At 42.1% G+C, this 26,723-nt stretch overlaps 1 protein-coding gene and 1 long non-coding RNA gene across 2 annotated transcripts in view; one reads left to right on the top strand and one right to left on the bottom strand.

Annotated features, from left to right (window-relative positions):
• Positions 1-13,612, bottom strand: part of LOC139546883 (low-density lipoprotein receptor-related protein 2-like) — a 60,066-nt gene extending 46,454 nt beyond the window's left edge. The window contains exons 1-7 of the mRNA XM_071355800.1: positions 13,492-13,612; positions 3,613-3,729; positions 1,761-1,871; positions 1,514-1,627; positions 1,159-1,275; positions 379-522; positions 51-170 (exon numbers count right to left, since the gene is read on the bottom strand). Of these exons, the coding sequence (XP_071211901.1) occupies positions 51-170; positions 379-522; positions 1,159-1,275; positions 1,514-1,627; positions 1,761-1,871; positions 3,613-3,729; positions 13,492-13,600 (832 nt within the window). The 5' untranslated portion in view covers positions 13,601-13,612. The remainder of the gene's footprint in view (positions 1-50; positions 171-378; positions 523-1,158; positions 1,276-1,513; positions 1,628-1,760; positions 1,872-3,612; positions 3,730-13,491) is intronic.
• A 1,592-nt stretch (positions 13,613-15,204) lies between these two features.
• LOC139547238 (uncharacterized) lies at positions 15,205-16,268 on the top strand. Its single transcript, XR_011669370.1, has 3 exons — positions 15,205-15,714; positions 15,814-15,931; positions 16,060-16,268. It is a non-coding gene; the product is annotated as an uncharacterized lncRNA (long non-coding RNA).
• The last annotated feature ends 10,455 nt before the right edge of the window (positions 16,269-26,723 follow it).

Genomic DNA, 26,723 nt, shown 5'->3' with positions numbered 1-26,723 from the left:
TAGCCTGAGTTTCCAGTTCAATGTCAATGAGTGAATGTATCAGTATTCACCGATACAAGAGCGGCTGTTGTTATTGTTGACAATGTATCCAGAAGGACATGAGCAGGTTCCTCCCTCGGGGGACGCATGACAGCGATGCTCACAGCTCAGCGAGGCACACCTCCAGATACCTGACAACCACAGACACACATTACTCCCAATGGCACTTTTCAAAATAAAGGTTAGTGTGTGTGTGTGTGTGTGTGTGTGTGTGTGTGTGTGTGTGTGTGTGTGTGTGTGTGTGTGTGTGTGTGTGTGTGTGTGTGTGTGTGTGTGTGTGTGTGTGTGTGTGTGTGTGTGTGTGTGTGTGTGTGTTAAACTGGTTGTATTGTTACTGACTGCAATTGCGTCCAGCAGTGGTGCTGGTCTCATCCTCTCCATCTGGACATTGGGCTTTCCCATCACACAGTTGGTCCATGGGGATACACAGGCCTGAGGACGGACAGGGCCATTCTCCAGGATAGCACTCACGTGGTATGGCATCTACAGAGAATACAAAGTCATCTTCACGGCCTTTGACCACACCAGAGACAATAGAGAGCAAAAACAGGAGGGAACCACAGCACAGGAGTTGTACACATGCCACATTCGTGCTTTGCGAAAACAGCAACAGTGTGTGAGGTATGCATTGAAGACAGCAGACTTATCTTCATAGGAATTCATGGGCTGAACTCAAGGGCACTGTGACTCAAACTTCATTGTCTGGGAAAACACTGTCACTTTAAATCCCTGGGGGTGGGCGGGGGGGAGTATCGAGAGGGTCACATGGGGGCTCGGAAGGTTCTGCAACCCATCCTCTAAAAACACACTCTTCAGAGCAGTGTGGAGGAATTCTATAGCTCTTTGGAGGGCTGAGCCATCTTGTGCCACAAAGAGGCATTTGAATACCACACTTCAAGGTGCACAAGCATAGTGCCTAGCCAATACCAACCATGGAGACCAGAGGTGAATCAGGTTCATACACAACAGCGTTTCTCACTCATTAAAGTGTACTTCCACTGAACCTGCGTACTGTTTCCTTTTCATGGCTCTGTGTCCAATATTAGAAATGTGTCAAGAGAGATTTGACCAAAGGGACTAGCATGAGGAAGGGGAGGTGGAACTCTGTAGCATCCATACCACAGCCTTTCTCATCTGCATTGTCTTCACAGTCGTCTTCTCCATCACAAAGCCAGACTTGGTGAATACAGCGACCACTGGGGCACGTGAAGTAGCTCCCTCTGCAAGCGGGATAGGCTACAGAGAGAGAGAGAGAGAGAGAGAGAGAGAGAGAGAGAGAGAGAGAGAGAGAGAGAGAGAGAGAGAGAGAGAGAGAGAGAGAGAGAGAGAGAGAGAGAGAGAGAGAGAGAGCACATAGAAAAGGTCAGATTAAGTCCAGGTTAGGGGGAGAATCTATCTGGGGAGTTAAGATAAGAGCTGCAGACTCAAGGTTTTCAGATAGCAGCAATGGTGCAAGGAGGGTAGAGGTACGCACTGCAGTTCTGTTCATCACTCCTGTCTCCACAGTCGTCGTCATGGTCGCAGACGAAGCGTTGAGGGACACACTCTCCGTTGCCACATTGGAACAGGCCACTGCTGCAGTGCTGTGCTGTAGAAAGCAGACACAAAACCCCTTCAGCGACTGACTGTATTTATAAGTAACTTCATCTCAACCCTGCTGCTCAGGTAGAGGGCCTGGCTGAATGCGTGATTATGCGTCACGGCCAGAAGTAGACACTTACTGCAGTTGGACTCGTCTGACCCGTCACGGCAGTCCACGACCTGGTCACAGCGCTGAGTCTGGTTATAACAGGCACCGTTGGCACACCTCAGTTCTGTACACTCAGGGTAGTCTGAGAAGGAAATGAACATGCCATAACAGGCCAATCATACTAGACTGACATCTGTGGAATGTTCAAGGATTATAAGGAATCAGCATCAATTCCCAAAACAAATAATTTGTTCAAAGAGGTGTATAAATCCCTTTCCCCTGTCAAACGTCAAATGTCTCTAGCAGTCTTAAACATGTCTCAAATGTCAAACGTCAAATGTTTTAAATGTCAGTAGTCTTAAACATTCCTATATAAAGTTCTCGTGTACTTAAGCATTAATGAACTTTTTAGGGCTAGGCCCCTTTTTTCTCCATTTCCGCCTGAATGACGTGCCCAAAGTAAACTGCCTGTAGCTCAGGCCCTGAGGCCAGGATATGCATATAATTGGTACCATTGGAAAGAAAACACTTTGAAGTTTGTAGAAATGTTAAAATAATGGAGGAGAATATAACACAATAGATATGGTAGGAGAAAATCCTATTGTAAAATAGCTCCCTTGATGCAATTCCTATGGCTTCCACAGGGGGTCAGCAGTCAATGTTCAAGATTTCAGGATTGTAATTTCAAAAACGAATAAGAAATAACCGTTTTTGTAAGAGTACACAGTCTTGGAAATCTGTGTTTTTGCGCGCCATGATGAAGTTGTGCACCTGCTAAAATCGGTTTCCTATTGAACATACTTCTTTCTGAAAGAAATATTATAGTTTGATTACATTTTAGGGTATCTGAGGAGTAAATAGAAATGTATTTTGACAAAGTTTAGGGGTAGACTTTCGGATTCCTTTCTCTGCAAATTGAACGAGTGGATTACTCAGATCGATGGCGCCAACTAAACAGACTTTTTGGGATATAAAAAATGATTTTATCTAACAAAACGACACTACATGTTATAGCTGGGACTCTTTGGATGACAAATCAGAGGAAGATTTACAAAAAGTAAGTGAATATTTAATCTTTATATGTGAATGTATGAAACCTGTGCCGGTGGAAAAATATTTTGATGTGCGGGCCGTCCTCAAACAATCGCATGGCATGTTTTCGCTGTAATAGCTACTGTAAATCGGACAGTGTAGTTAGATTAACAAGAATTTAAGCTTTCAGATGATATAAGACACTTATATGTACCTAAATGTTTAAAATCCATAATAACTCTTAGAATTTATTTGAATTACGCGACCTCCAGTTTCACCGGACGTTGTCCCGCTAGCGGGACACAGATCCTTAAGAAGTTTTATACCCTTGCAATTAGCCAAATGTAACAGTCCGCTGCTAGCAGATCATTATCTTAGCAGCTCTAACCCCCTTTTATTCTCATTAACAGTAGAAGGGCCCACCCCAATTGAACCACCTGGTTACATGTGAAATATACCCATGGCTGCTCCCCCATGAAGTCATGGTGGCAATTGACCTCTGAAATATAAAGCTTTGTACGGAATTATGTACAGTCGCAAACAAGAAAAAATGCTAAAAGCTAATGGGAGGATAAAAACACTTACGGTAAGTTTTCTATTAGCACCACAAACAGCCTTGGCATTTCTTCTGACATTGGGAAATTACCAAAGTGTAACATGTCTGCACAATAATGGAATAGCAGCTGACTTCAGCTTGACTAATCCACCAAGGAATCTGCAATCAACCTCTGACAACAAGAAGCATATTGTGGCCATTCTGTCAGTCAGCGAGCCTATACATTTTACAAATGTATTAAAATGCCAGAGGAGCCTTAGGCAAGAAGGTAAGTAAGCCACACTGGAGGACTTACGGCAGTCTGTCTCATCAGCCCCGTCGGAGCAGTCGGTCAGCCGGTCACACCTGTACTCCCCTGGGATGCAGGCCCCATTGGTGCAGCTGAACTGCTCACTGGAGCATCTCCTACCAGCTGCAGAGAGATTGAGGAGCAACTTAACCACAAGTGCAACAGTTCTCTACATCTTAATTGCCTTTGTCATAGAGTCCTGTGTTTACTTTTTTGACATCTATCACATTGGTGAAAATTCTAAATGAAATATTTTGTACGCTGTATGGTCTGCTCAGTACTTGTGTATTGACTCTCTCTTTTGTAAAGTCACTCAAACACTGGAAATGACTCTCATCACGTTACATGGGCTAAGGAGACACACAGCACATCCCATTTTAGTTTCCATACTATCAGCAACAACAGTCAATATGTACAGTCAGGTCCATAAATATTTGGACATTGACTTATTATTATTATTTTAGCTGTCTACCACAGCATATTGGAGTTGAAATTAAATAATGAATACGAGCTGAAAGCACAGAATTTCAGGGGATTTACATCCAAATCAGGTAAACGGTGTAGGAATTACAGCGCTTTTTATATGTGGTCCCCCCTTTTTAAGCGAGCAAAAGTAATTGGACAATTGGCTGCGCAGCTGTTCCATGGCCAGGTGTGTGTTATTCCCTCATTAGTTAACTTACAAGTAAGCAGATAAAAGGTCTAGAGTGGATTTCAAGTGTGGCATTTGGAATCTGTTGCTGTTAACCCTCAACATGAAGTCCAAAGAGCTGTCACTGCCAGTGAAGCAAGCCATCATTAGGCTGAAAAATCTAAACAACCCCATCAGAGAGATAGCAAAACCATTAGGTGTGGCCAAATCAACTATTTGGTACATTCTTAAAAAGAAAGAATGCACTGGTGAGCTCAGGAACACCAAAAGGCCTGGAAGACCACGGAAAACAACTGTGGTAGATGACAGAATAATGATTTCCTTGGTGAAGAAAAACCCCTTCACAACAGTTAGCCAGATCAAGAACACTTTCCAGGAGGTAGGTGTATCTGTGTCAATGTCAACAATCAAGTGAAGACTTCACCAGAGTAAATACAAAGGGTTTACCACAAGACATAAACCATTGGTAAGCCTCAAAAACAGGAAGACCAGATTAGAGTTTCCCATAAAACTTCTAAAAAAGCCTGTATAGTTCTGGAACATGGACAGATGAGACAAAAGACAGATGGACAAAGATCAACGTGTACCAGAATGATGGGTAGAGAAGTGTATGGAGAAGGGAAGGAACTGCTCATGATCCAAAGCATACCACTTCATCTGTGAAGCATGGTGGAGGTAGTGTTATGGCTGCCAATTGAACTGGTTCCCTTGTATTTATTGATGATGTGACTGCTGACAAAAATAGCAGGATGAATTCTGAAGTTTTTAGGGCTATATTATCTGCTCAGATTCAGCCAAATGCTTCAAAACTCGCTCACATTGCAGATGGACAATGACCCGAAGCGTACTGCGAAAGCAACCCAATACTTTTTTAAGGCAAAGAAGAGAATGTTCTGCAATGGCCAAGTCAATCACCTGACCTGAATACAATTGAGCATGCATTTCACTTGCTGAAGGCAAAACTGAAGGCAAAACGCCCAAAGAACAAGCAGGAACTGAAGACAGCTGCAGTAAAGGCCTGGCAGAGCATCACCAGGGAAGAAACCCAGCATCTGGTGATGACTATGGGTTCCAGACTTCAGGCAGTCATTGACTGCAAAGGATTTGCAACCAAGTAATAAAACTCCCAATTTAATTTATGATTGTTAGTTTGTCCAATTACTTTTGAGCCCCTAAAATTAGAGGGCTATGGAATTCCTACACGGTTCATACAATAATTTTTACAAAAACCTTAATTTAAAGATGAAAGTCTAAACTTAAAGCACATCTTGATACTTATGAACCTGAAGGTCTAAGTAAGACAATGCCAGGTGATTCTTACAAAAGATAAGAAGAAGCAATGCTTTAACAGCCAAACGTGAGTACATTTGACAAATCCTGATGAAATGTGAAGGGAGAAGGTAATAATGCAATGCAGTCCAGATGAGAAGTTACTCAAGGCAGTCGGCTTCATCAGAGTTGTCTACATAATTTTACGTTCCCATCACAATTCCAGTCCTGTGAGACATATCGGCCAGTCCCATACCGGAACTGCCCCGTCTCAGAACCTTCATACAGGAAACATTACTCCTACTAAAGTTGTCTTCATTCCATATTTTGGACCAAACTTTTTTGTTATACCTTCAGTCCCCAGGTGCATAATTCTCCATTCTCTTAATCAGTTGATCATGATCATGTGTAGTTTTTAATTAGGTCAGAAATGTGAAATCATTTTCCGCTCTTATTTTCCCTCTCTACTATTTCCTATGAATAATTGGAACTCTTTGCGTCTCTTATCAAAACATCTAAACAGTGTTAAGTGTGTTAGGGAATGTCTCTTATTGATGAAGCATGCTGGTAACAGCATTGAGATGGCCTGGAGATGAGCGTGCCAGCCATCCTCCAGACAGGTATACAACTCTCAGCACACTCATCCCAAGCCTCCTTTTGATGTTCTCACTGAGTGGCATCTGAGGAGATAAGGTACCACCACTCTACCTTCCCTGACGTTTTCCAGGAGATATCGACTGAGGCAGCATAGTTCAGTGGCAGAGCGTTCTGTCAGACCCATCTGAATTGGAATGTGCAATTCTGATTGTTTCTCTCTGACATGATTTAAGGCACATGCTGTTCCTTGTCAGAAATGTAATTGGAATAAATAGTGGTACCAGGTGGTACCGCAACCCTTAAACCCAAATTATTTGCTGAGGGAGATGCAAGGTGGTGGTTGGTGGTGTATGTCTGTGGTTGGTGGTCTACACTGTCTTTTCGACTACCTTTAAACACACTCCCTGGTTGGTCAAATATGTGCTGAAGAGAAAGGTTTTACTCCTCAGTTGCAAAACAAACTGAAGACATGGAAATAGAAACAAACAACACTGTGAGAAATAAAATCAATAATACAAATGGAATGACATTGATTTCTAATCTTTGAATCTAACACTGCCATCTCACCAATCAAATGACACAGAAAATACTTAATTAAAAAAAACATTACATTTCCAAATTTGGACAATAAGATTTTTTGAAAATGATTCATGAACAATTTTCACATAATATAAATGTGTCAATGGGGATATCCATTGATCATTATGTTATACATAATGTATTAATACATGCATTATGACTTCTACAGCATAGGTGAAATTGCCACAGGGGATGGGGGGATATATCCCCCCAATATACAGAACAGGTCGATTCGTCCCCCACAATAATTGATTTAAAATCATACAAAAAACGTAAATATGTTTTGGTTGGGTGCCCAGGAGGTCGGGGGGGCCCCCATATAGTATATGAACACGTCATAAGTTACGGCAAAATGTGTGGAATTGCATTAGATTTGCTTTAAACTGCGAAATGATCTCTCAGCCTCACGTCAAAATGTGTAGAATAGCAGGACATTAGCTTCAAAATGACAAAATGTTCTCTCATCCTCATGACAAAATTTTAAGAATAGGATGAGATGAGCTATAAAACAGTACATTTTTATTTCTGTCCCATGGCAAAATGTCTAAAATTGTAGGTAGGAAATTAGATTTAAAATGTTTCTTTCAGCCTCTTGACAAAATGTTTAGAATATCATTATAAAACTGCTCATTTTTCTATCTGCCCCATGGAAAAAAAGTCCCCTGGAAGTAGGTGCCACGGTGCCCCAAATGCGTTAGTCCGGCCCTGTTGGGACGCAATGCGTCACCTCCTCTCAGCCGCACTGTCTATTAGCGCCCTTCCCCCACTCATTTCAGTCAGTGTCCCCCCCATTCTCATTGGGTCATAGTGCTGTCAGTTTGGCTCAGATTTAAGAGGAAGTGCGTGAAGTGTGTGAAGTACATTCGTTCTGGTTTTCCCATTGGCTGGAATATTTTGGGGGGCTGCTCCATCGAGTTCAACGAGATTAAAACGTTGCTTGCGCTGACCCGGCACCCCTGGCAGGCTAAAATGAATGCACCAAAACAGTACCACAGTACCACGTTGTCATCTGCATTTCTGCCATTAAAAGAAAACTTTTAGAATGACGAGTGGATGCTGACAGAACACGGTCGGGAGACTCGGAAGTCAGGATCAACATTCAACACCACAAGTGTCAGGCTTTGTCCATGGTATGTTCACACTCTTATTATATCTACATCATAATAATGCAACTCAGTCTTCATATTTTGTGTCTTCTTAATATTTGCCTATTTGATGACTTATCTTTCCACTTATCCTTCCACCTTTACTGTGCTTTCAAAATACCCCTCAACATACCCCTCAAGAGAGGCATAATAAGTCATGTCAAACTGTGTAGAAACTGTGTAGATTGGAGGAAATGCTAAATAAAATGCTAAATAAAATGACGGGGGAGGACCCCCGGACCCCCCGTTTACTGTTTGTCCCCCCCAATATCTACACCACAATTTCTTCCTTGTCCTAGAAGCAAATATGCCTGTAATCAGGTATTTTCATTGCACCAACTAGCTGTACCATCACCAATCAGCATGTGCACTGGATTTCTATTACCGCAACCTTTCATGTAGTGCTTCTCTCCCACCACAGCTATCAGCCAATTACTTCAAATTCCAAAGGCATATGAGCACGTTACATGATAAGGACTTGCAAAAGAAGAAGACACTGGTCAATTGCAGAGAAAAATAAACCAACATGTTTAATATACCTACCGTGACAATTTTGTAACGGAATAAGAATGTTCAATCCTACCACACCATCATGCTAAACACAAGGCACTCCCTCTACTGAGCATTAGTATGATGTCGTCTTTTGATCTTGTGCTGATAAGTTGAAATCTTTCAGGAAACTCCTGCCAACGTATCCTCTGCCTTTTTCTTCTTCTCATTTAAAATAAAGATAAACTGGCAAAGCATCGGTTGCACAGGTTCTGATGATATGAATCCTTTGGTAGGACATTGACACCAGGAGCTATTCAAGGTCAAAGTGGTATCGTTGGACACTGACATTATGATTCTGCCTACTTATTATAGAACAAGTCTGGCAAAGCATTAACCTCTGACAGGTGAAAAAAGAACACTTACAATATGACCACTACTGAACCAAATGCCAAAAGCCAAAGGAAATGCTCCTTCCTTTTCAAACAGTCATAATGAATTGTAATGAATTGACTTGAAAAATCTCAGCCCATTCAGTTGGCACATTTTGTGTAAGCAGACAGTTTATTATAGGCGAGTCAGTAGTTAATCATCTCTTTTATGTAATGGGCACTTCAAAGATGGATCACTTCCACTTGAGTTGTGGGGTCATGGCTGTGCTACTGCACTAAAAGCCTTGTGAGGGGCTTCTCATATCATGAGGTCTCAGAATAATTAGCCGACAACACCAAAACGTCTTTTAAACTACGCCAGCCAAATGGGCTTCATATTTAACTCCTTCAGCAGCCAATTGGGAAGCAAGCCTTTTTCCTGCTCAGTTTACTAATGATAAAATTGCTCCCCCATTAGCTCAAAGGGTGCCTTTGTTACGAGGCAATGATCCCGAAGGTTTCAGCATCATCTGTAACATGGTAGGTAAGACAAACGGTGCATACAGTATCGGAGCACCACAGTGACACCACTGAAAGACATTTGGGTTTATCTCTGTACCCCTGAACAGACAGTTAGTAGTCTCATGCACCATGCCATTACGATCATTATACTCCGAATATGTAACATTTTTCAATATACGGTAGATATCAGAAGAAAACCATGGGTGTATTGACAACTCCAAGGATAATACTGAAAATAGTGATTAATTTTGTCTAAAATTTCATAAAACCATGATCACTCGTTGCTTGACCCAGAAGTAGGATTGCATGTGTCAATGTCCACCAGCTAATCAACAAAACAACTTCTTTTTTTTAAAGAGCGAAAATATAATAAATAATAGGCATCACTGGACTTCAAGTTCAGAGAAAGGACACTCCTAAGAGAGGAAGGACACTCCTAAGAGAGGAAGGACACTCCTAAGACTTCCGAGCAACAATGGGGATGATCATAATCCCTGTATGCTATACATTAGGTTAACAGCTTTCAACAACCTTCGCCAAAAGGAAACCAATCTTCTGAGTCCTTCAAATGAAGCCAGTGTTTCCTGACAGTATCAGTTCTGGGAAAGGTGACTGGCAGACTAAAGTGGACTTTTAAATGAATGTGAGCTGCTCTTACATTCAACCATAGTCTTTTTTTAAAGTCATCGGAGTAACTAGTTTTCCTTCAGGAATAAATTGATAAATTGATTTTTAAAAGCCTAAATGCAATAACAATGGTCAAAATAGAGGCTATTAAGAGAAAGTGAAGAGAAAAGTGGCCAATATGATGCGAATATGCTATTAGGAATCTGTTGTCTAAGGATTGGTACTTTTTTGTTAGTGTCTTTGTTTTGACTGTTTTGTTTAGTTTGGTGTTTTCTTTTTGTTAATCTCTCTGACCATGTCTTTTCTAATTAGCCATCTTAACCCACAGCAGGCGAGAACCCCACACTATCCACAGTGAAAAATAGCCCTACTACTGCCAAACAAAGAGGAGCAGCAGAGGAATTTTCATTAGAACGATGCCTTCCAATGCCTCAGACCCCACTGTGAAATCACAATGGAACAATGGAAGAGCCAGCAGGGCTGAAACCTCATAACTGGAAATGTCAACACGCCAAAGGGACTATGGAGATGGATAGCAGAATGCAGAATACAGTATAGCTTCCTACAAAAAAACTAAACCCCACCCCACCCCCCCAACAAAATATTTTGTCCCTTCTCCAAAACATCTCTTTCCAATCATGTCGGGCCCCTGAAAGAGGTGTAGCCTCTTTTATCACTACCGCCTTGTTTTGGTACGTCCCCTCGCACTTTCTGAATGTGTGTCCAGAAAACGGCTGGCAGCGTGGAGCGTTGGATCCGTCCATCCTGTCAGAGCGAAGTGCTGCTGCTCCATTTCATATGGAAATCAATGCAATAGAATGCAGTCAACTGCTGAACAACTGACTTTGGCTCTTACTGCCTCACACAAAACAGAGAAAAGCCCAAGGGAGTTTGGCAGTGGCATAGGTCCAAAAGGAGGCGAGAAATAGTGTGTGAGGAATGAAGCTGTACTTCGTCGATTTTTTTTTTAATGTGTAAAGCTACATTTTACTAGAAATATATAGGAAGCAGCAGAAATTGAGACGTTACACTGCATTACTGCGGGAGGTCAAATGTTTGGGTTCACTGCCTCTGACAGACTGTCACTCAACACAACATGAGCAATGAGTTAGCCTAAACATTGCACCCTATGCATCACATAATAGTCTGGGACCTGGGTTGAGAGCGCTGTATAATGAGAAAGGATTAGTCTTTCATTTAAGCCAACTGTGCTAACTTCTGTTCCCAACTTCTGTTCCCTAATAGAGCGTTACCGTTGTCCAAGGATTTAGGCCTAAACCGGAAAAGGGCACAGCATGTGTGAGGTTTAGTATGCACATGCTGGCCAGGTTTTTTTTTGCGCCATGTGAAATTTCAACATCAACCCACAAGTGTTTTTTGTTGTGACATGCTGTAACACAAATAAACTAAAAATAGGTTCAACTCAATTATTGAGAGAAACAAACTGGAAACACCTATTTGAGATAGTAGAAAATGTTAATAAGACAAGCCCAACTCCCATTGTACTATACAACGTGTGTACCAATAATTCGAAAAATCTTACAAACCATGCATATGCAACAAATTATATACACTGTGTTGCAGAAGTATTGGGACAGTGACACATTTTTGTTGTAACACTGACACAGAACATCTTGTTGATCCTGGTTTACTTTGTATCCATTTTTTTCTAAATCAATCACGCATGTTTCTCTTAAGACCCTGAATGACCAAGGCTGTTCGTGGCAAATGATTGAGGTTTGAAAGACACTGAAAGACACCCAATATTCATACAATTAACCAGCAAAAACATGTTTTCAAAAGCCACAATCTGCATGCTAGCAAAAGATGGTCAACTAGCCATGACGGAGATTATTCAACCACCAAGTCCAGTTCCTTTGTTACCCATTACTGTAACATTAAATCACCCTACAAGTGTGTCACATTATCCATTATGCCGACACACACATTTTACAACACTTTCAAAGCCTCTTGATAATGAGCAACAAAAGATTGTCTGTCACACATTAAAAGATCATCAAGCTGACCCAACAGAAATTAGGCTCAATGGATTAGAGAAAGTAACCTGTACTCCTGCACCAAAGCCCTTTTAGTGATTTCCTCTCAAACATGCTGAATGAATCTGGAATAAATCAACCATTCCTGCCTCACATTTCTAAGGAGCTCAACAGGTGCCATGATGCAAACTGCAAAAGATGCAGGAAGTGCATGATGCTCTGTTGCTAGTCATGGAAATGCACGATTGAAATAGATGACTTTGATTACCTCTTGATTTGAATGCTTTTTTAAACCTATGAGGACACAAATCGTTGGTACATCATTGTTCATTTGTAAGGGACAAACCTGCTAATTGTTAACTTGACAATGCTGACAAAGCCCTGATTTGATTCAATATTATAATTAATTCAGACCAAGACAGCTCAGATCCTCAGCTTGCACATATTGTGTATTACAAAATGCCACTGGATCATTTAAATTGCTACATTTTATTAAAATATTTGTGGCTTTTTTCATGTATTTTGTGTTACTTTCTTATTTTGTATTGTTTTGGAATGTAGACTATATAGGCCTAACTCAACACAGCTGGTAAAAATAAAGAATCTATTTAGCCTGGGATGTCTACATGTGAGGTTGCAAGGACATTCCCCTTGTTGTTTACATGCCCTCTTTTGCCCGTTGTTTGTTAGGTAGAAATGGTCGCTTTCATGCAGCAGCAGCTGCAGCGTAATTAGTTGCTTGATTCACACTAAGGAGCTTACATACTCAGGGTTGGGCAAAAAGAAAGCAGATTACAATTTCAGCAGTAGGCCTAGGGTATAACTAGGCCTACAATAAAAACACAAGAGTATTTCAGATCTATCAAGCAGGGTATATGACTCGTTTTTACAAAATTTGAAAGAAATTGGGCTCTTAAATTACAGCTATCTCATTAGTTATAATTTTTATGGGTTGCGCACTAAGCAAACTGTTGAGTTCCTCTTAGTATTTGTACCAGTAGCTATAGTCCACACAGATTGTCAGCAAATCACATGCCCGCGTCTGTTACCTAGCAACGGTAAAGCTCAGGCAAAAGTTATCCAAGAACTTCAAATCTGTCTGAGGGAGGCTTTTTGCGCAATACAAGCTTTAATAATGCTTTAGAGTAAAATAGTTTTGTTAAATAATTAAAATATTGTAAACTGTATTAATAAATTATGTATTTATTGGTTTCCCCAAAAAATATTTGTAGGGCTGGGAAAATAACTGACCAAGGAGTTTGTAGATTTGCCACAATCTGATTTTGTTTTAAAGAAATTGCACATCACTTTATTATAGGCCTACAAAGTGCCCAACAATTCCAACAGGCCACGCATTGCACACACATGGCTAACTTACATGGCTTGTTGTTCTGATAGATAGGCAAACAATCTAATATGGCAGGCAAACAATAATCTTGTTGACAATCAACATTTTAGTTGAATCATGTCCTCAAAAAACATTCCCCTTTAACTACAAATCAGCCACACTACCGCATATATGTTATTGTCTAGGCAACAAGTGGCTGACATTTCCTTTTCGAAGGCAAATATACAGAAACATCTCATAGCAGGTTCACAATAAAGGCTGTGTTTAAATGAGTTTAGGAGACTCTTACCTTGTGAATGACACCGGAAAGTACACAAAATCAATATAATAAGAAGTTTTGAAAGCACTGCTCTCCACATTCTGATGCTGGGTCCTGGCTGTTCTGTCCAGCTCCTCATGAAGCCTGGCAGATGGAGGTGCTCTAGGGACTGGGATGCTGCTGCTTGCCTCTCTCTTTCTTGTCCCGCTAGTTGACAAAAAGGGGCGTGTACAAAGCCAGAAACCGTCACTCCCCCAACCCCTGCGCTCCAAATAAATCCCTTATTAAACCGCGCGCCCTGGAATCTGCATAATTTCTCTGACCGGACTGTCTCATCTGCGCGTGATTTCCCATTGCGTTGTCCACCAGACAACTGATTGGTATTGTCAACGTTAGTAAAATAGTAAAGCAGCATTGTGTTGTTTCGTTGTCTTACCAATTACTCTCGAAGTAAATCAAAATAACATAGATTAGCCTAAAAATAGCCTATTCACAAATAATTCCCAGCGGCAATCTTTTTTTATTTTTTTATTGAAGGATTAAGACCTAGGTCCTACATATGTATTTGTTTACTGTTTATTTACTTTTTATTTTATTTCGTAGTCTATTAATTAACTCAGCAAGTAAACAAACAAATACAACTCAATACAACTGTTGCTCCTCTTTTACTAGCCTATTGTAGCTTATAGGTTTTGTCCACATATATGTCACACCCAGTGAGTGATGCCAAAAATTAATTTAAAAAATAATTTGTCATAAGAGTAAAATAGATTAATCAATTATAGGCTACATTGTTGCCACATTTGCTAGGAGGCCGCATGTGTTATTCTTTGTTCTGACCGAAGGGGACTCAAAGTTATTCAACTTCTGGGTGACATTGGTGTGTTGGTACGGGGTCAAGGCTCAGTTACATGAGGGGCAGGATAAACATTCAATGCCAGGATCATAATAAATGGCAAAAATCCGTCAAATGATAAGACATCGATTAATCAATAATTAATAGGCCTGTAAATTGGTTCACTATTTAATCCTGTGCATTATAACCAATTAATCACATAGGCCTATTTTATGTCTAAAAGCAAGTTTTCACACAATAATTCCATTGAATATCCCCAAATTGTTTATACTGAAATAAGTCTTGCTCTTTCCCCCTTTTCCTGTGCATAAAAACCCTGTTTTGATGTGCTGCTTAGCATGCATAGGCAAGCCTTATAGGCTACATAGATGTTATTTATTGTTTTTGTCTGCTCCCAAATAATTGTCTATTTATATACATTGGTTTTAAATATTGGTCTTTTGGAAATCCCGAAGGCTTGGGTCTTGGTCTCTGGAAGTGTGTTTCGGGTCCACTTCAGATGTGCCTCACGTTTCCATATATGTTGGATGCAAACCCACAGTGCAGGCATTTATGAGAGGCGCAGCCCCATCATGCGGTGCAGAAGAGGAAATTCCACCTGCTACGTGCCGCCTACAATTCCACCTGCAACATTTCCGAATTCCAATAATGTAAAGAAACATTCCTCTTCAATAACTCTCGTGTGTTTATCCTAAAGGTAGACTCAGCGATATGACGTAGATGCAGAAAGTAAACAGATAGTGGGTCAATTTCCGCAACAACTAAGAGCTCTGAAGCGTGAGGCTTAACTGCTCCGCTGATTTGGTCGTCTGGCTACCAGCAGCATGAAGCGAACCCAAGCACATGCGCAGATAGTGTGTGTGACAGTGTGAGGGCGAAGTCTTGCATCTTGCTCATATCAATATCTGCGGAACTGCTCGTGGCAACATAATTACGCTTGCTGAGGCTGAACGGCGTTTTCACATATGCAATTTGGTACCCTGGTTTGATTTCCTGAAGCGGTTGTGCGAATTCTACAGAATACGTTTTGCTTTCACAAGACCCGTGATTCCCCTGGGAGTAGCAAGACCCACATTCTACACTCTAATAATTAGGGGTTCAACAAGGGTTCTTCTAAGATCCTCAGAGTTCTCCCATAGGAGTTGGTGTCCATTGAGGAACATCCTTACTTGGTGGGGGTTCTTGCAGGAATCTAACTGCCCAACTGAAATATTTTGATTTGAAAGGACAGCAGGTGCAGGCACTTAACTGAAAAATGTAAATGTAAAGTAAGTTTTGTCCCTTGTATGATCTACATTTTAATTGTTTTATGATGATACCATCTATCTTTTCATATGTGTGCAAATCCTTCTAAAACAGAAAATGGACACAATTCATGGATTTCAATTGTCAAAGAGGTAAGAATATGTAGGCAATAAGAATATGTTGAAGGCTAGCTGTATTGGGTGCAGATTACTGAAATGCTCACTTTTGTGTCTGTGTCTGCATATATACAGATGAGGATGCATACAAAGGTATGTGCATTGGTATTGGTATGCTATGAAGATCACATTTACCAGCGTCCTCCCTTACCTCTTCAATGAATATCCCATAGGCCTCTACATTATGAACAAGGTATGTGTATGAAAACCATTATCAAATATTTTTTTTCATTCACATTCACCACAACAACCAAGGTATGAATTCTGTCGTGTGCATGTTTTGTTAATCATCTGTATAATTACTATTTTTGCGATTCACAGACTTAACCCTCCCTACACCTCTGATTAATATAACAGAAAACCTGTTCGATCACCATGCACTACAAAATCATTCTGGCTATGGAAACGGAGAACATCAACACATTAATATCAACACGCCAGAGAATATACCCATTGGACTTGGGGCTCTGCCGGGACTTTACCTCATATTTGGATTTTTTTATTCTGCTTTGCCACCAAAATCGTAACAAACACTGAGAACTAAAATATTGTGTTATTGTTGTTATTGTTATGCATATTAATAATAATAATAATAGTGCGGGAGATGGGGGATGGGGGGTAGTTCCAAAATTGACCCCAAAAGGTTCTTCGAGGACCCATTAAAATAACTATTTTATGGGGTTCTTCAAAGACCTTATAGGGGTTCCCCTGTAGTTTCTATTTGAAGAACCCCTAAAGGATACTCCAGAAACCTTTCATTTTAGATTGTACATGACATTAGCTAGCTAGCTTGTTTACAACAGGCAAAAAAGTTCCTGGTGACTTGTGCTGACAGGTCACAATACCTGGTACTCTGGTCATTTGCATTTCACACATGCTTTATTGCACAGATCATAGGAGGATATGTGAAAGCCCCTCTGAGTCTACTTTTAAAGTGGAACTGACAGCGTTTTAAAACTACTTTGCAGATATGAAACAAACAGACAATCATAATATACTCAGCAAAAAAAGAAACGTCCTCTCACTGTCAACTGCATTTATTTTCAGCAAACTTAACATGTGTAAATATTTCTATGAACATAACAAGATTCAACAACTGAGACATAAACTGAACAAGTTCCACAGACATGTGACTAACAGAAATGGAATAATGTGTCCCTGAACAAAGGGGGGGTCAAAATCAAAAGTAACAGTCAGTGTCTGGTGTGGCCACCAGCTGCATTAAATACTACAGTGCATTTTCTCCTTATGGACTGCACCAGATTTGCCAGTTCTTGCTGTGAGATGTTACCCCACTCTTCCACCAAGGCACCTGCAAGTTCCCGGACATTTCTGGGGGGAATGGCCCTAGCCCTCACCCTCCGATCCAACAGGTCCCAGACGTGCTCAATGGGATTGAGATCCGGGCTCTTCGCTGGCCATGGCAGAACACTGACATTCCTGTCTTGCAGGAAATCACGCACAGAACGAGCAGTATGGCCGGTGGCATTGTCATGCTGGAGGGTCATGTCAGGATGAGCCTGCAGGAAGGGTACCACATGAGGGAGGAGGATGTCTTCCCTGTAACGCACAGCGTTGAGATTGCCTGCAATGACAACAAGCTCAGTCCGATGATGCTGTGACACACCACCCAAGACCATGACGAACCCTCCACTTCCAAATCGGAATGGGAAACAGTGTTTAAACAGCATGGGAAACAGTGTTTTAACCCTTTACAATGAAGATCTGTGAAGTTATTGCGATTTTTACGAATTATCTTTGAAAGACAGGGTCCTGAAAAAGGTCTGTTTCTTTTTTTTTGCTGAGTATATCAGTCAAAAGTACCACATTTCCAGTTTATGCTTCAAAATAACAGGTTTTAAAAATTGGTTCTATTTGACTCAAAATTCCAAGACATACAGTAAGGCATTGTTGGAGAATAGATGGATACAGTTCAATGCATGACTAATATAATTCACCAATACATTTCTTGGTAGTCCCAAAAATATTGCTATCAGGTTGTAAATCACACATTGTTTGCTGCCTCCACCCATTCGGGATGCACTGTTTCAGTTTCAATTACTCAATATTTTTAACAAAAACGGACGACTGTAACTAAGGCTGGGAATGTCAATGGTGCAGCGGTCTAAGGCACTGCATTTCACTGCTAGAGACGTCACTACAGACCCTGGTTCGATTCCAGGCTGTATCACAACTGGCCGTGATTGGGAGTCCCATAGGGCGGCGCACATTTGGCCCAGCGTTTTCCTGGTTAGGGTTTGGCCGTGGTAGGCTGTCATTGTAAATAAGAATTTGTTCTTAACTGACTTGCCTAGTTAATTAAATAAAGGTTAAAAAAAAAACTAGCAGGTGTAATGATCACGAGTCAGTCATGACATGTCTAATAGGCATGTGTCAAACACAAGGAAGTAGTAAATGAGTTAACAGTTGAGTCATCTACTTTATTAAATTACAGCCTGATGCGCTCACATCATTTCACATCTGTGAATTCAACTTCAATTCTGCTGCTTTCGTGTGTTCCTGTTTACAACAAGCAGCAGAGAGAAAGTGTACAGACACATGCCACAGTCCTAGCTAAGCTACTAAAATGTTGAAGTCTGGCTTTGGTTTTTAAAGCTTGACAATGAATAATCAAAAAACAAAACCTTCAACAATACATCATGCAAAGGAGAAACATGTAGGCCTATTACAACAACATTTGAGCAGTAGCCTAGGCTGGCTACTCAACTACAATACATTTTGAGTGCAAACAGCAATGCTGCATTCAACCGCACCGGTGACCCATGCAGTGCAAAAAATAAAAAATATCACGTTATAAGGAAGACCCAGATGCAGACAGTGTCGAAGTAACAAAAGTTTATTACTAGAACAGGGTGCAGGCAAAATGACAGGCAGCCAGAGGTCAGTAATCCAGATAAGAGTCCAAAAGGTACAGAACAGCAGGCAGTCTCAGCGTCAGGGCAGGCAGAGGTCAATAATCCAGTGTGGTGGTACAAGGTACAGGACGGCAGGCAGGCTCAGGGTCAGAGCAGGCAGAATGGTCAAAACCGGGAAAACTAGAAAACAGGAACTAGAAACAGACAGGAGCAAGGGGGAAACCGCTTGTAGGCTTGACGAACAAAACGAACTGGCAACAGACAATGCTAACTCAAGAGAACTGGGTATTCAACAAAAATGTTATATACGGTAAAAGTAACATACCAAAACATTTATATGAACAGTGTCGTACAGTTCAGTGTGTCTGAGTGTGTCTCAGGTGTAGAGACACACAAGTGCAGAGAACTGTAGCTACAGTGTGTTACACCAGATAATGTGATTTACCCAAAGATTTTTGCTGACATCTGGTTGAACATTCTCTGTGCTACAGCAAAGAGTACCTATCCTGTAACCCCCAGTTATGGATACCAAAATTCTTTGGTTAAATCACATTATCTGATGTGATCTGTAGCTTAGAGAACTGATGATTATCACATGATGGGAGAGGTGGTCATGAGGAAATTGCCATTCCAAAGAAACATACAGTAAGTTCAGGGAATACTTGTAAAGCAATGGGAGGAGTGTTGTCATGATCAAACTGCCATTCAGCTCCTCATGAGTCATCTGCTTGAAATCCAGCATAATGTCTAATCCCTCGAGATGGATACAGTTCACGAGATACAGTTCTACTACAATGACACACACAGGCAAAGGTATTATGTTTCTGTATCTATAATTCACTCCAGGAAGAAGCCCAGGCACCACACAGTATTATTTGTAAAAAATAAAATATATATATATTCTATTGTACAGTTTGAACAACAGTTGAACTGTGCCAGCATAACATCAACATTAGGGTAGACTAGTTGAGCATGCATGCATGTGCACAGGCACATAGATAACATTTACAACAATATCTAGCCTAATAGAATTAAATATGGCATAACCCTCAACCTTTCCACAGTGACCAGACCGTACAGATGAGCCTAGGTAGGTAGACAGACGGTATCTACCTACAGCCATGTCTATCAGGCATGCTTAGGCCAATATTTTTATAGTAAAACCAGCGTCAGTTTTAGAGATTTACAACAGTAAATTGTTGTATTATTTTTTCTCCTCACTGTTTGCTAGTAAACTTAGCTAACTAGCTTGTTGGATATGCAATACTTGTTATCTGTTTGGAATCCTTTCTTGCATCATGCCAATAATTTTGTGAGATTGAAACGCATCCACAGTCATAATCATAACCAATATCAACCCTCATCAATTATGTTACATAGTCAGTGTGCGAAACCCTGACCTGTCTTACTCCTGGGCAGTTATGTGTGGAACACATCTCACTGTCCTAGAAATGCCTCAGACATAATGAAAACAAGATCAGATTCCCCTTTAAGACAACAGAACTGTCAGTGCACAAGCTTAACATTTAACAATAGAGTACAACATAATACATGAACTGGCATGACGCTTTTACCCACGGTTGCCAAACAGAGCTAACCCAAGGCCACACCTCCAACAAGCCACACCTCCGGATCCTCTAATAGGATGCTGCTGCTACATTGTGCCCACCTAAGGGGTCAGTCGTCCCTGACAACCCCGAAATCCAACACAAAGTCCTTAAACCTGGACGGGTGTCTTCGGTAGCGGTGGCATGATTACCATGGGGGGTGCTATCCTGATCTCGAGATGGAGCCTGCGGTGGCGGCACCCTGGTGGCCGTGGGGGAGTCCCATTCTGACCTTGCCCCTCAGGTGAGGAAACCACTGCATTGTCCGATGTTCCAGGGCTTTATGAAGGAGTAACCACCTCGTCCTCTCTTTCCACTTCAGGAGGTGTATGAGATTGGTAAGGCACAAGGGCGATCTTGATGGAGGACAACAACTTGTCCACGAGTCCGAAGCTGGATGTAGTAAATCACATCAGAAAGTCGTTCCAGAACCATGCATGGGCCTTCTCAGTGATTCATTAGTTTCGGGCTCAGACCACGCTTGTGCCAGGGGCTGTACATTCACATTTCTTGGCCAGGCTGGAAAGGCTGACTTCGACAGGAGATGTCATATGCCCTCTTCTGCTTTAACCCTGCTTCCGCCAAGCGATGCCGTGCAAAGTCGAGGGCGGTGTCTAGGCACTGCTGAAGGTGGTGGAGGTTCTCCAAGCCTGCGGCTCCAGAGGTCTTCCAAAGGACAAATCTGCGTTTAACTCTGCCAAACGTCAGCGTTTCTCGGGTGCAGACAGTGGACTCCTGCACTGCTGACCGATAAGCCCACATGTCCAATGACAGATGTCAGTTCCGGTCCTTCTGGTGGTTGGAGGTGAGAGTGGCCAGCTGTATCACCGTAGTCCAATTAAACCGTTCAAAGAGCCCTTTGTTTTGGGGATGCAGGGGGTGGTCCTTGTCTTGCGCAGCCCCAGGTTCTCACAGACTTTGTTGAGTTTCTCACAGACTTTGGGGACCACGTAAGCTTCTGGCCACTTGGTAAAATAGTCCATGGCCACAAGTGCATATCGATTGCCTGCCTTTGTCATGGGGAAAGGACCCAGGATGTTCACACATCCTGGGTCCATGGGGGCCCCCACCTGATATTGCTGCAATGGACATGGGAGTGTCCAGTTTGTCCTTTAGGGCAGTACAGGTGTCGCAGGCATGCACATACTGTTCTGTGTCTTGGTGGGAGCCAGCCCAGTAGAGTTTCCTTTGGAGGCATTGGAGGGTCTTTGTGTACCCGAAGTGACCTGCCCCCACTGACCCATGGACAGCTCTGATGGCATGGGCATGCATGGAATGAGGCACAAGCCGCTGCCACACCACGAGTTGTGTGTTGGTTCCCTCCATCTTCGAAACAGTACCCCATTGTGAATGGCAAGGTTGTCCCACTGGGAGTAGTAGGCCTTGGCTTCTGGGCACAGGGGTGATACTCTGTTCCAGAAAGGCCACTGGCCGGTCTCCAACCAGCCCCAAACAGTTGACAACACCGGGTCACCTTCCTGCTCCCTATTCAGGTCTTGTCCATTCCAGCTCTCCAAGGGTGCTGAGCTCCTGTCTGCCACCTGACTTGCCAACACTGTGGGCAGGAGCCCTCCTTTTTTTCAGTCTTCCTCTTCGCAAGGTGGCGAGACAACCAGCCCGGTGCTGCACTTTATCCTTTCAAACCCTTCACTCTGGGTTGTACAATCTAAAATACCCACATACACAAGGGATCTGTAGACTCAGAGGTAAAGAAATCAATGTTTAACCATTGTTTTCATGGCTCTTACCACAATTGGGTTGCATTGACATATGTTCTGCACTAACTGTCCCTGGGACATCAACTAGTCAAAATATAAAACCTGTTGTTTAACAAATCCACTAGGGCCTAAAAAATGTTGGTGCTGACTTATCAGCTCAATTTTCGGTACTACAACATTTACTTGGATCTACTCCAATTCTGGGCAGTGTTCCACGTAATGGAAACAGATTCTTGTTTTTAGATGACATTACCTTCTTATTTAAATCACTGGTATATTCAAACTATCGAGTTGAGAAATAATAATTGGAAATTGTCAAAAACGTTTCTTATTCAATTATTCATACAAGTGTCCCTTACAGCCTAAGTTCAGAGTACCACTCACTTTCACTGGTGGCTTATCTATTAGTCCACAGCATGCTTATCTTTAACCCAAACACCAGATGGCAGCCTCAAATATAATATCAGTCCCAAAGTTCAATCCTTATGTTTGTCATGTGACCTTGTATTAAAACCTTAGCTTCTTCAAATTACTAAGATATTGCATTATTAGAGTGCTAACTGAAAGCCACTAATATTACCATTCACATACTGTCAACACACATTCAATTTGACATCAACTGATAGATCATGAGTACCATGAATCTTTCCACTTTACTTTCTTTATCACTGTCTTTGTCACTTTCATTAGTCTCTATATAGGTTTCCTTAAACTAGGACCCTTCTACTCTTTCCAGTAGGAAAACCCCTCTCAATCATTACTGCTAATACACATGGATCACTCTCAAGCAATGTTCCGCTTCTACCCCATTGTAAGGTTTAAAAACAAACAAAACAAACATGATAACTTTCTCCTTATTCAAAGGCATTTTTTTGCATTTTAGTCTACCATAACAATGTTACTCTTAATATATATATTACCAATTTCTGTTGGATATTCACTTTCTGTTTCACACTCATTAAATGTCTATTATTTTGCGATCAATATGTAATGTGTCGAAATTAAAAAATACATCAGCCAATTCAGAAGGGGAGATAAACTTTGGAGGGAGCTTCCTTTTTGAGGTAATGAGTCTGGCACCTGAGACAGGATAGACTGGGAAACAGTGTCAGACCTCCACTCCTCCTGGGGGAGTGGTTCAATTTGCCTGTGGTTCAATATCTCATCGTTTGGGATATCTGGGGTACAATAAATTGTAGCGTTAAGTTTAGTTAACAAGTCTCTACCTAACAAGTTACACGGTTGGGTGGGTGAATACAGAAAATCATTTTCAACATTCATTGGTCCTATGGAATAGGGCATGGGTTTTGTTTCAAAATGTATTACCAGCGTGGAGGAAATCACATTAGGGTTTAAGCACCTGTATCTACCAACATAGGAATTTCCTTCCCCTTTATGTTTACCATAATGTTTGGACCAGATTGGTCTCCTTTTACCTGTGGGCAATACTGTATCAAATATGTTGTTTCCCCTGAGGGGCGTCCCTATTGTGACTGATTAATTTAATTTAATTCTTGACGAAGCCACTGATTTAACATGGCGATGATATTTTGCTTTGGAAGCTGATTTAAAAGCATAGAAAATGTACCAATCTTTGTCTGAGGCTTTATTTCCCAGACCCTTTAGACAGTCATACTCATCAGAAAACTTGATAGTGGCCATTCCATCAGTCCTCTGTTATGAGGGCACAGCTGGGCTCTCCTTCTCCGATGACCATCTACTTCTGGGCCACTATTCCGGGCCTGCATTGGTCCCTTTGGCTTAGGACTCATCTCCCCGTTTGTCAGGTTTCCGCAGTGGTGGTGGTCAGAAGAACTGGTACGGTCCTCTCCAACGGGGGTCCTTCCAACTCTTTCTCCTGAAGTCTTTGACCACCACGAAATCATCCGGGTTCAAATAGTGCTCAGCTCCACCTGCCAGGTTGGGCAAAGACGCCTTCACCCAGGGGAAAGAGTCTTAAGAACACTGTTAAGGGTGACACAATACTCAACCATGTCTTGCTCCATTCCTTGCAGGGACAACCTGTTCTGGGGAAAAGGTGTATTAGTCATCCTTATGGGACGGCCAGTCAGCACATGGGACGCAGGGGATACTAAAATGCAAATCAAACATTTCTTGCAGAAATGTTCTGCAAACACAGTAAAACCTACTGTACACCAATATTATTTACAAGACCCACCATCCCTCCTTTTGACACATGGTTTTGACCATGTAACAATTTGGCAAAGAATTGGAAAGTACAACAGGGCATGGCTAGTCTACTCCACTCATCCAGCCATACAGCCGAGGCGTCCTTCTCTGATGCATCAGCCGTTGCCTGCAGAGCAACGATGTCATTAGCAGAGAAAGGCTAAGTGGAAGCAGGAACTGCTGCCATCTGTAGGAGGGGGAAACAGAAGATGAATCAGCTAATTTAGCTGCGCAGTCAGCCTTAGTGTTCCCCAGATAAATGTTATCTGCAGGGGCCTCTCGAGTGGAGCTGCGGTCTAAGGCACTGCCTCGCAGTGCTAGCTGCGTTACTACAGATCCTGGTTCAATACCGCGACTGGGAGACCCATGAGGCAACGCACAATTGGCCCAGTGTCGTCCGGCTTAGGGGAGGGTTTGCCCAACAGGGATGTCCTTGTCCCATCGTGCTCTAGCGACTCCTGTGGCAGGCCGGGCGCATGCACGCTGACTCGGTCACCAGGTGTACGGCGTTTCCTCCGACACATTGGTGCGCCTGGCTTCTGGGTTAAGCATGAATTGTGTCAAGAAGCAGTGCGACTTGGAGGGGTTGTGTTTCGGAGGATGCACGGCTCTCGACCTTCGCCTCTCCCGAGTCCGTGCGGGAGTTGCAACAGTCTTGTACTACCAATTGGATATGACGAAATTGTGGCGAAAAAGGGGTAAATGCATTTTTTTTTACAATGACAAAAATTATGTTATCTGCAGGGGAAGAATGTTTCTGACAATTGATTATAGAAATAGAGGAGAGGAGTTGGACAACCTATAACAGAGACAAAACAAGATTACTGTGTGCAGTTTGTTTTCCAGGGGAGATCAAAAACCGTTTATTCTGCCACAATGTTCCAAAATCATGCACTACACCAAACGCATATCTACTATCAGTGTAAATGTTAACAGATCTGTCCTTTGCCAAAATACAAGCTCTAGTCAAGCCAAATAGTTCTGCAGCCTGTGCAGATAAGTCTGAGGGGAGTCTAGCACTCAGGGGGTGGACCTATCTACAAAAAACCCAACGTCCGGATTGTCTAACGGGGTGTCTCTCAAGTCCAACCTAGGACTACAGTCAACTTCAATAGCTATGTCACAGTCATGGTCTTCACCGGCATCTGCTGTAGAGAAGAGTTAAAGGGTTAAGAATTGTACATTGTTTCAGAGTAACATGGGACATGTTCTGTCAGTCTAGCAGGTGTCAAATGAGCTGTTCTTGGAACGACCACAACTGGTGCAGCTCCTTTCATGCGTCCAATGACGGTCTTTGATTTAGCCCACAGTTCTTCAGGTATATATTTTAGCCAAACAATGTGTGAATTATCTTGTAATACCACAGGCATGGTTTCAACAGGAAATTGTTATTTTCTTGGTATTGTCATTGCAGGAGCCCAGTATAAAGAATAGAAAGTTGCTGTTGAAGCTGACCACTTTCCCTCTCCTTCCCAGGCCACCCAATCAGTTACTTCCATCACTTTCTTCATCCAAACACCCACATCTTTCCATTCTGTTCCAGGAGGTTTTGATAAGCTACAATGGGGAATAGAGCCATGGACTTCATACAGACTCATCTTAGTATCTGTCAGCAACACTCCAGCTGCTACGAAGTCTTCTACTCTGTATATCCATTCATAGTTATCTCAACTTTCTCTTTTTGTTTTGACCATCTCTGTTGCGATTCAGGGTCCTCTTCGCATGAGGGAACAGCAGCAGTACAATGTAGGTATTCAGCCACTTCCCAGTTAGCATGCAACGAGGAAGAGAGGGATTGCTCTCTCAGCTCCCCCTCAACATGTTTATCATTTAGGTGCCAAGCATACTAACAGTTCATCAGGCACGGTAAGATTCAATTTTCTCTCGATCCCAATGACAATCCTTCTTCTGTACAGGCAGCAGATAAATGAATTTTACACATCAAATCTCTCCCTAATAAATGTATGGGCAGGCAGAGGAGTATAGGAATCAGTGTCCATTTGCCTTCTCCCCACCCCACATCCAGGGGAAAGATCAATTCCAGATGCTCCCGTGTGCATTGTTTTCTTTGAGGGGGGACAGACAGGGCAGAAACACAATGGAATGTAATGTTTATTCACGAAAATGTCAATAGGGGAGTTTTGGGTTAAATTTTAGCATTTGACAGGTCACTTCTGGTTCTTCATCATTTTTTTCTTCATTCGTTTCTTCTTCTGTTTCCGCCTCATCCTACGTTTGGAAGCTCCCTCGTTCACCTCCTCTTCCAAATGGGTTGTCCACCTGCACGCCAACAGGTAGTGACGGCCACTCTCCTTGGCCTTCTCCAGCTCCAGGATAGTGTCTTGAGAAATTCCCTAACTTCCCATAGTTGTAGCAGCTCCATTCTCTTTCTCCGTCAGCTCCAGCAGGGGCCCCTCAGCCTCTACCTATTCCTCTGCCTCTTTGGTTTCCACGATTGCTGCCATTTCCTCTATGTCCTTTTCCTCCTCCAGAGTAGTACATCAGCTGTACCTTCTTCAGTGTCTTTCTGTCCTTAGTTTTATTTTACTTCAACTGTCTTTCCGCGTGCGTGATATATGGCTTTACGTCAGGCA

This window comes from Salvelinus alpinus, chromosome 20 (assembly GCF_045679555.1).
Source record: "Salvelinus alpinus chromosome 20, SLU_Salpinus.1, whole genome shotgun sequence".
In the NCBI taxonomy this organism is placed as follows: domain Eukaryota; kingdom Metazoa; phylum Chordata; class Actinopteri; order Salmoniformes; family Salmonidae; genus Salvelinus; species Salvelinus alpinus.
Note: the sequence above shows the minus strand (reverse complement) of the source record. Positions and strands in the feature narration are given on the sequence as shown.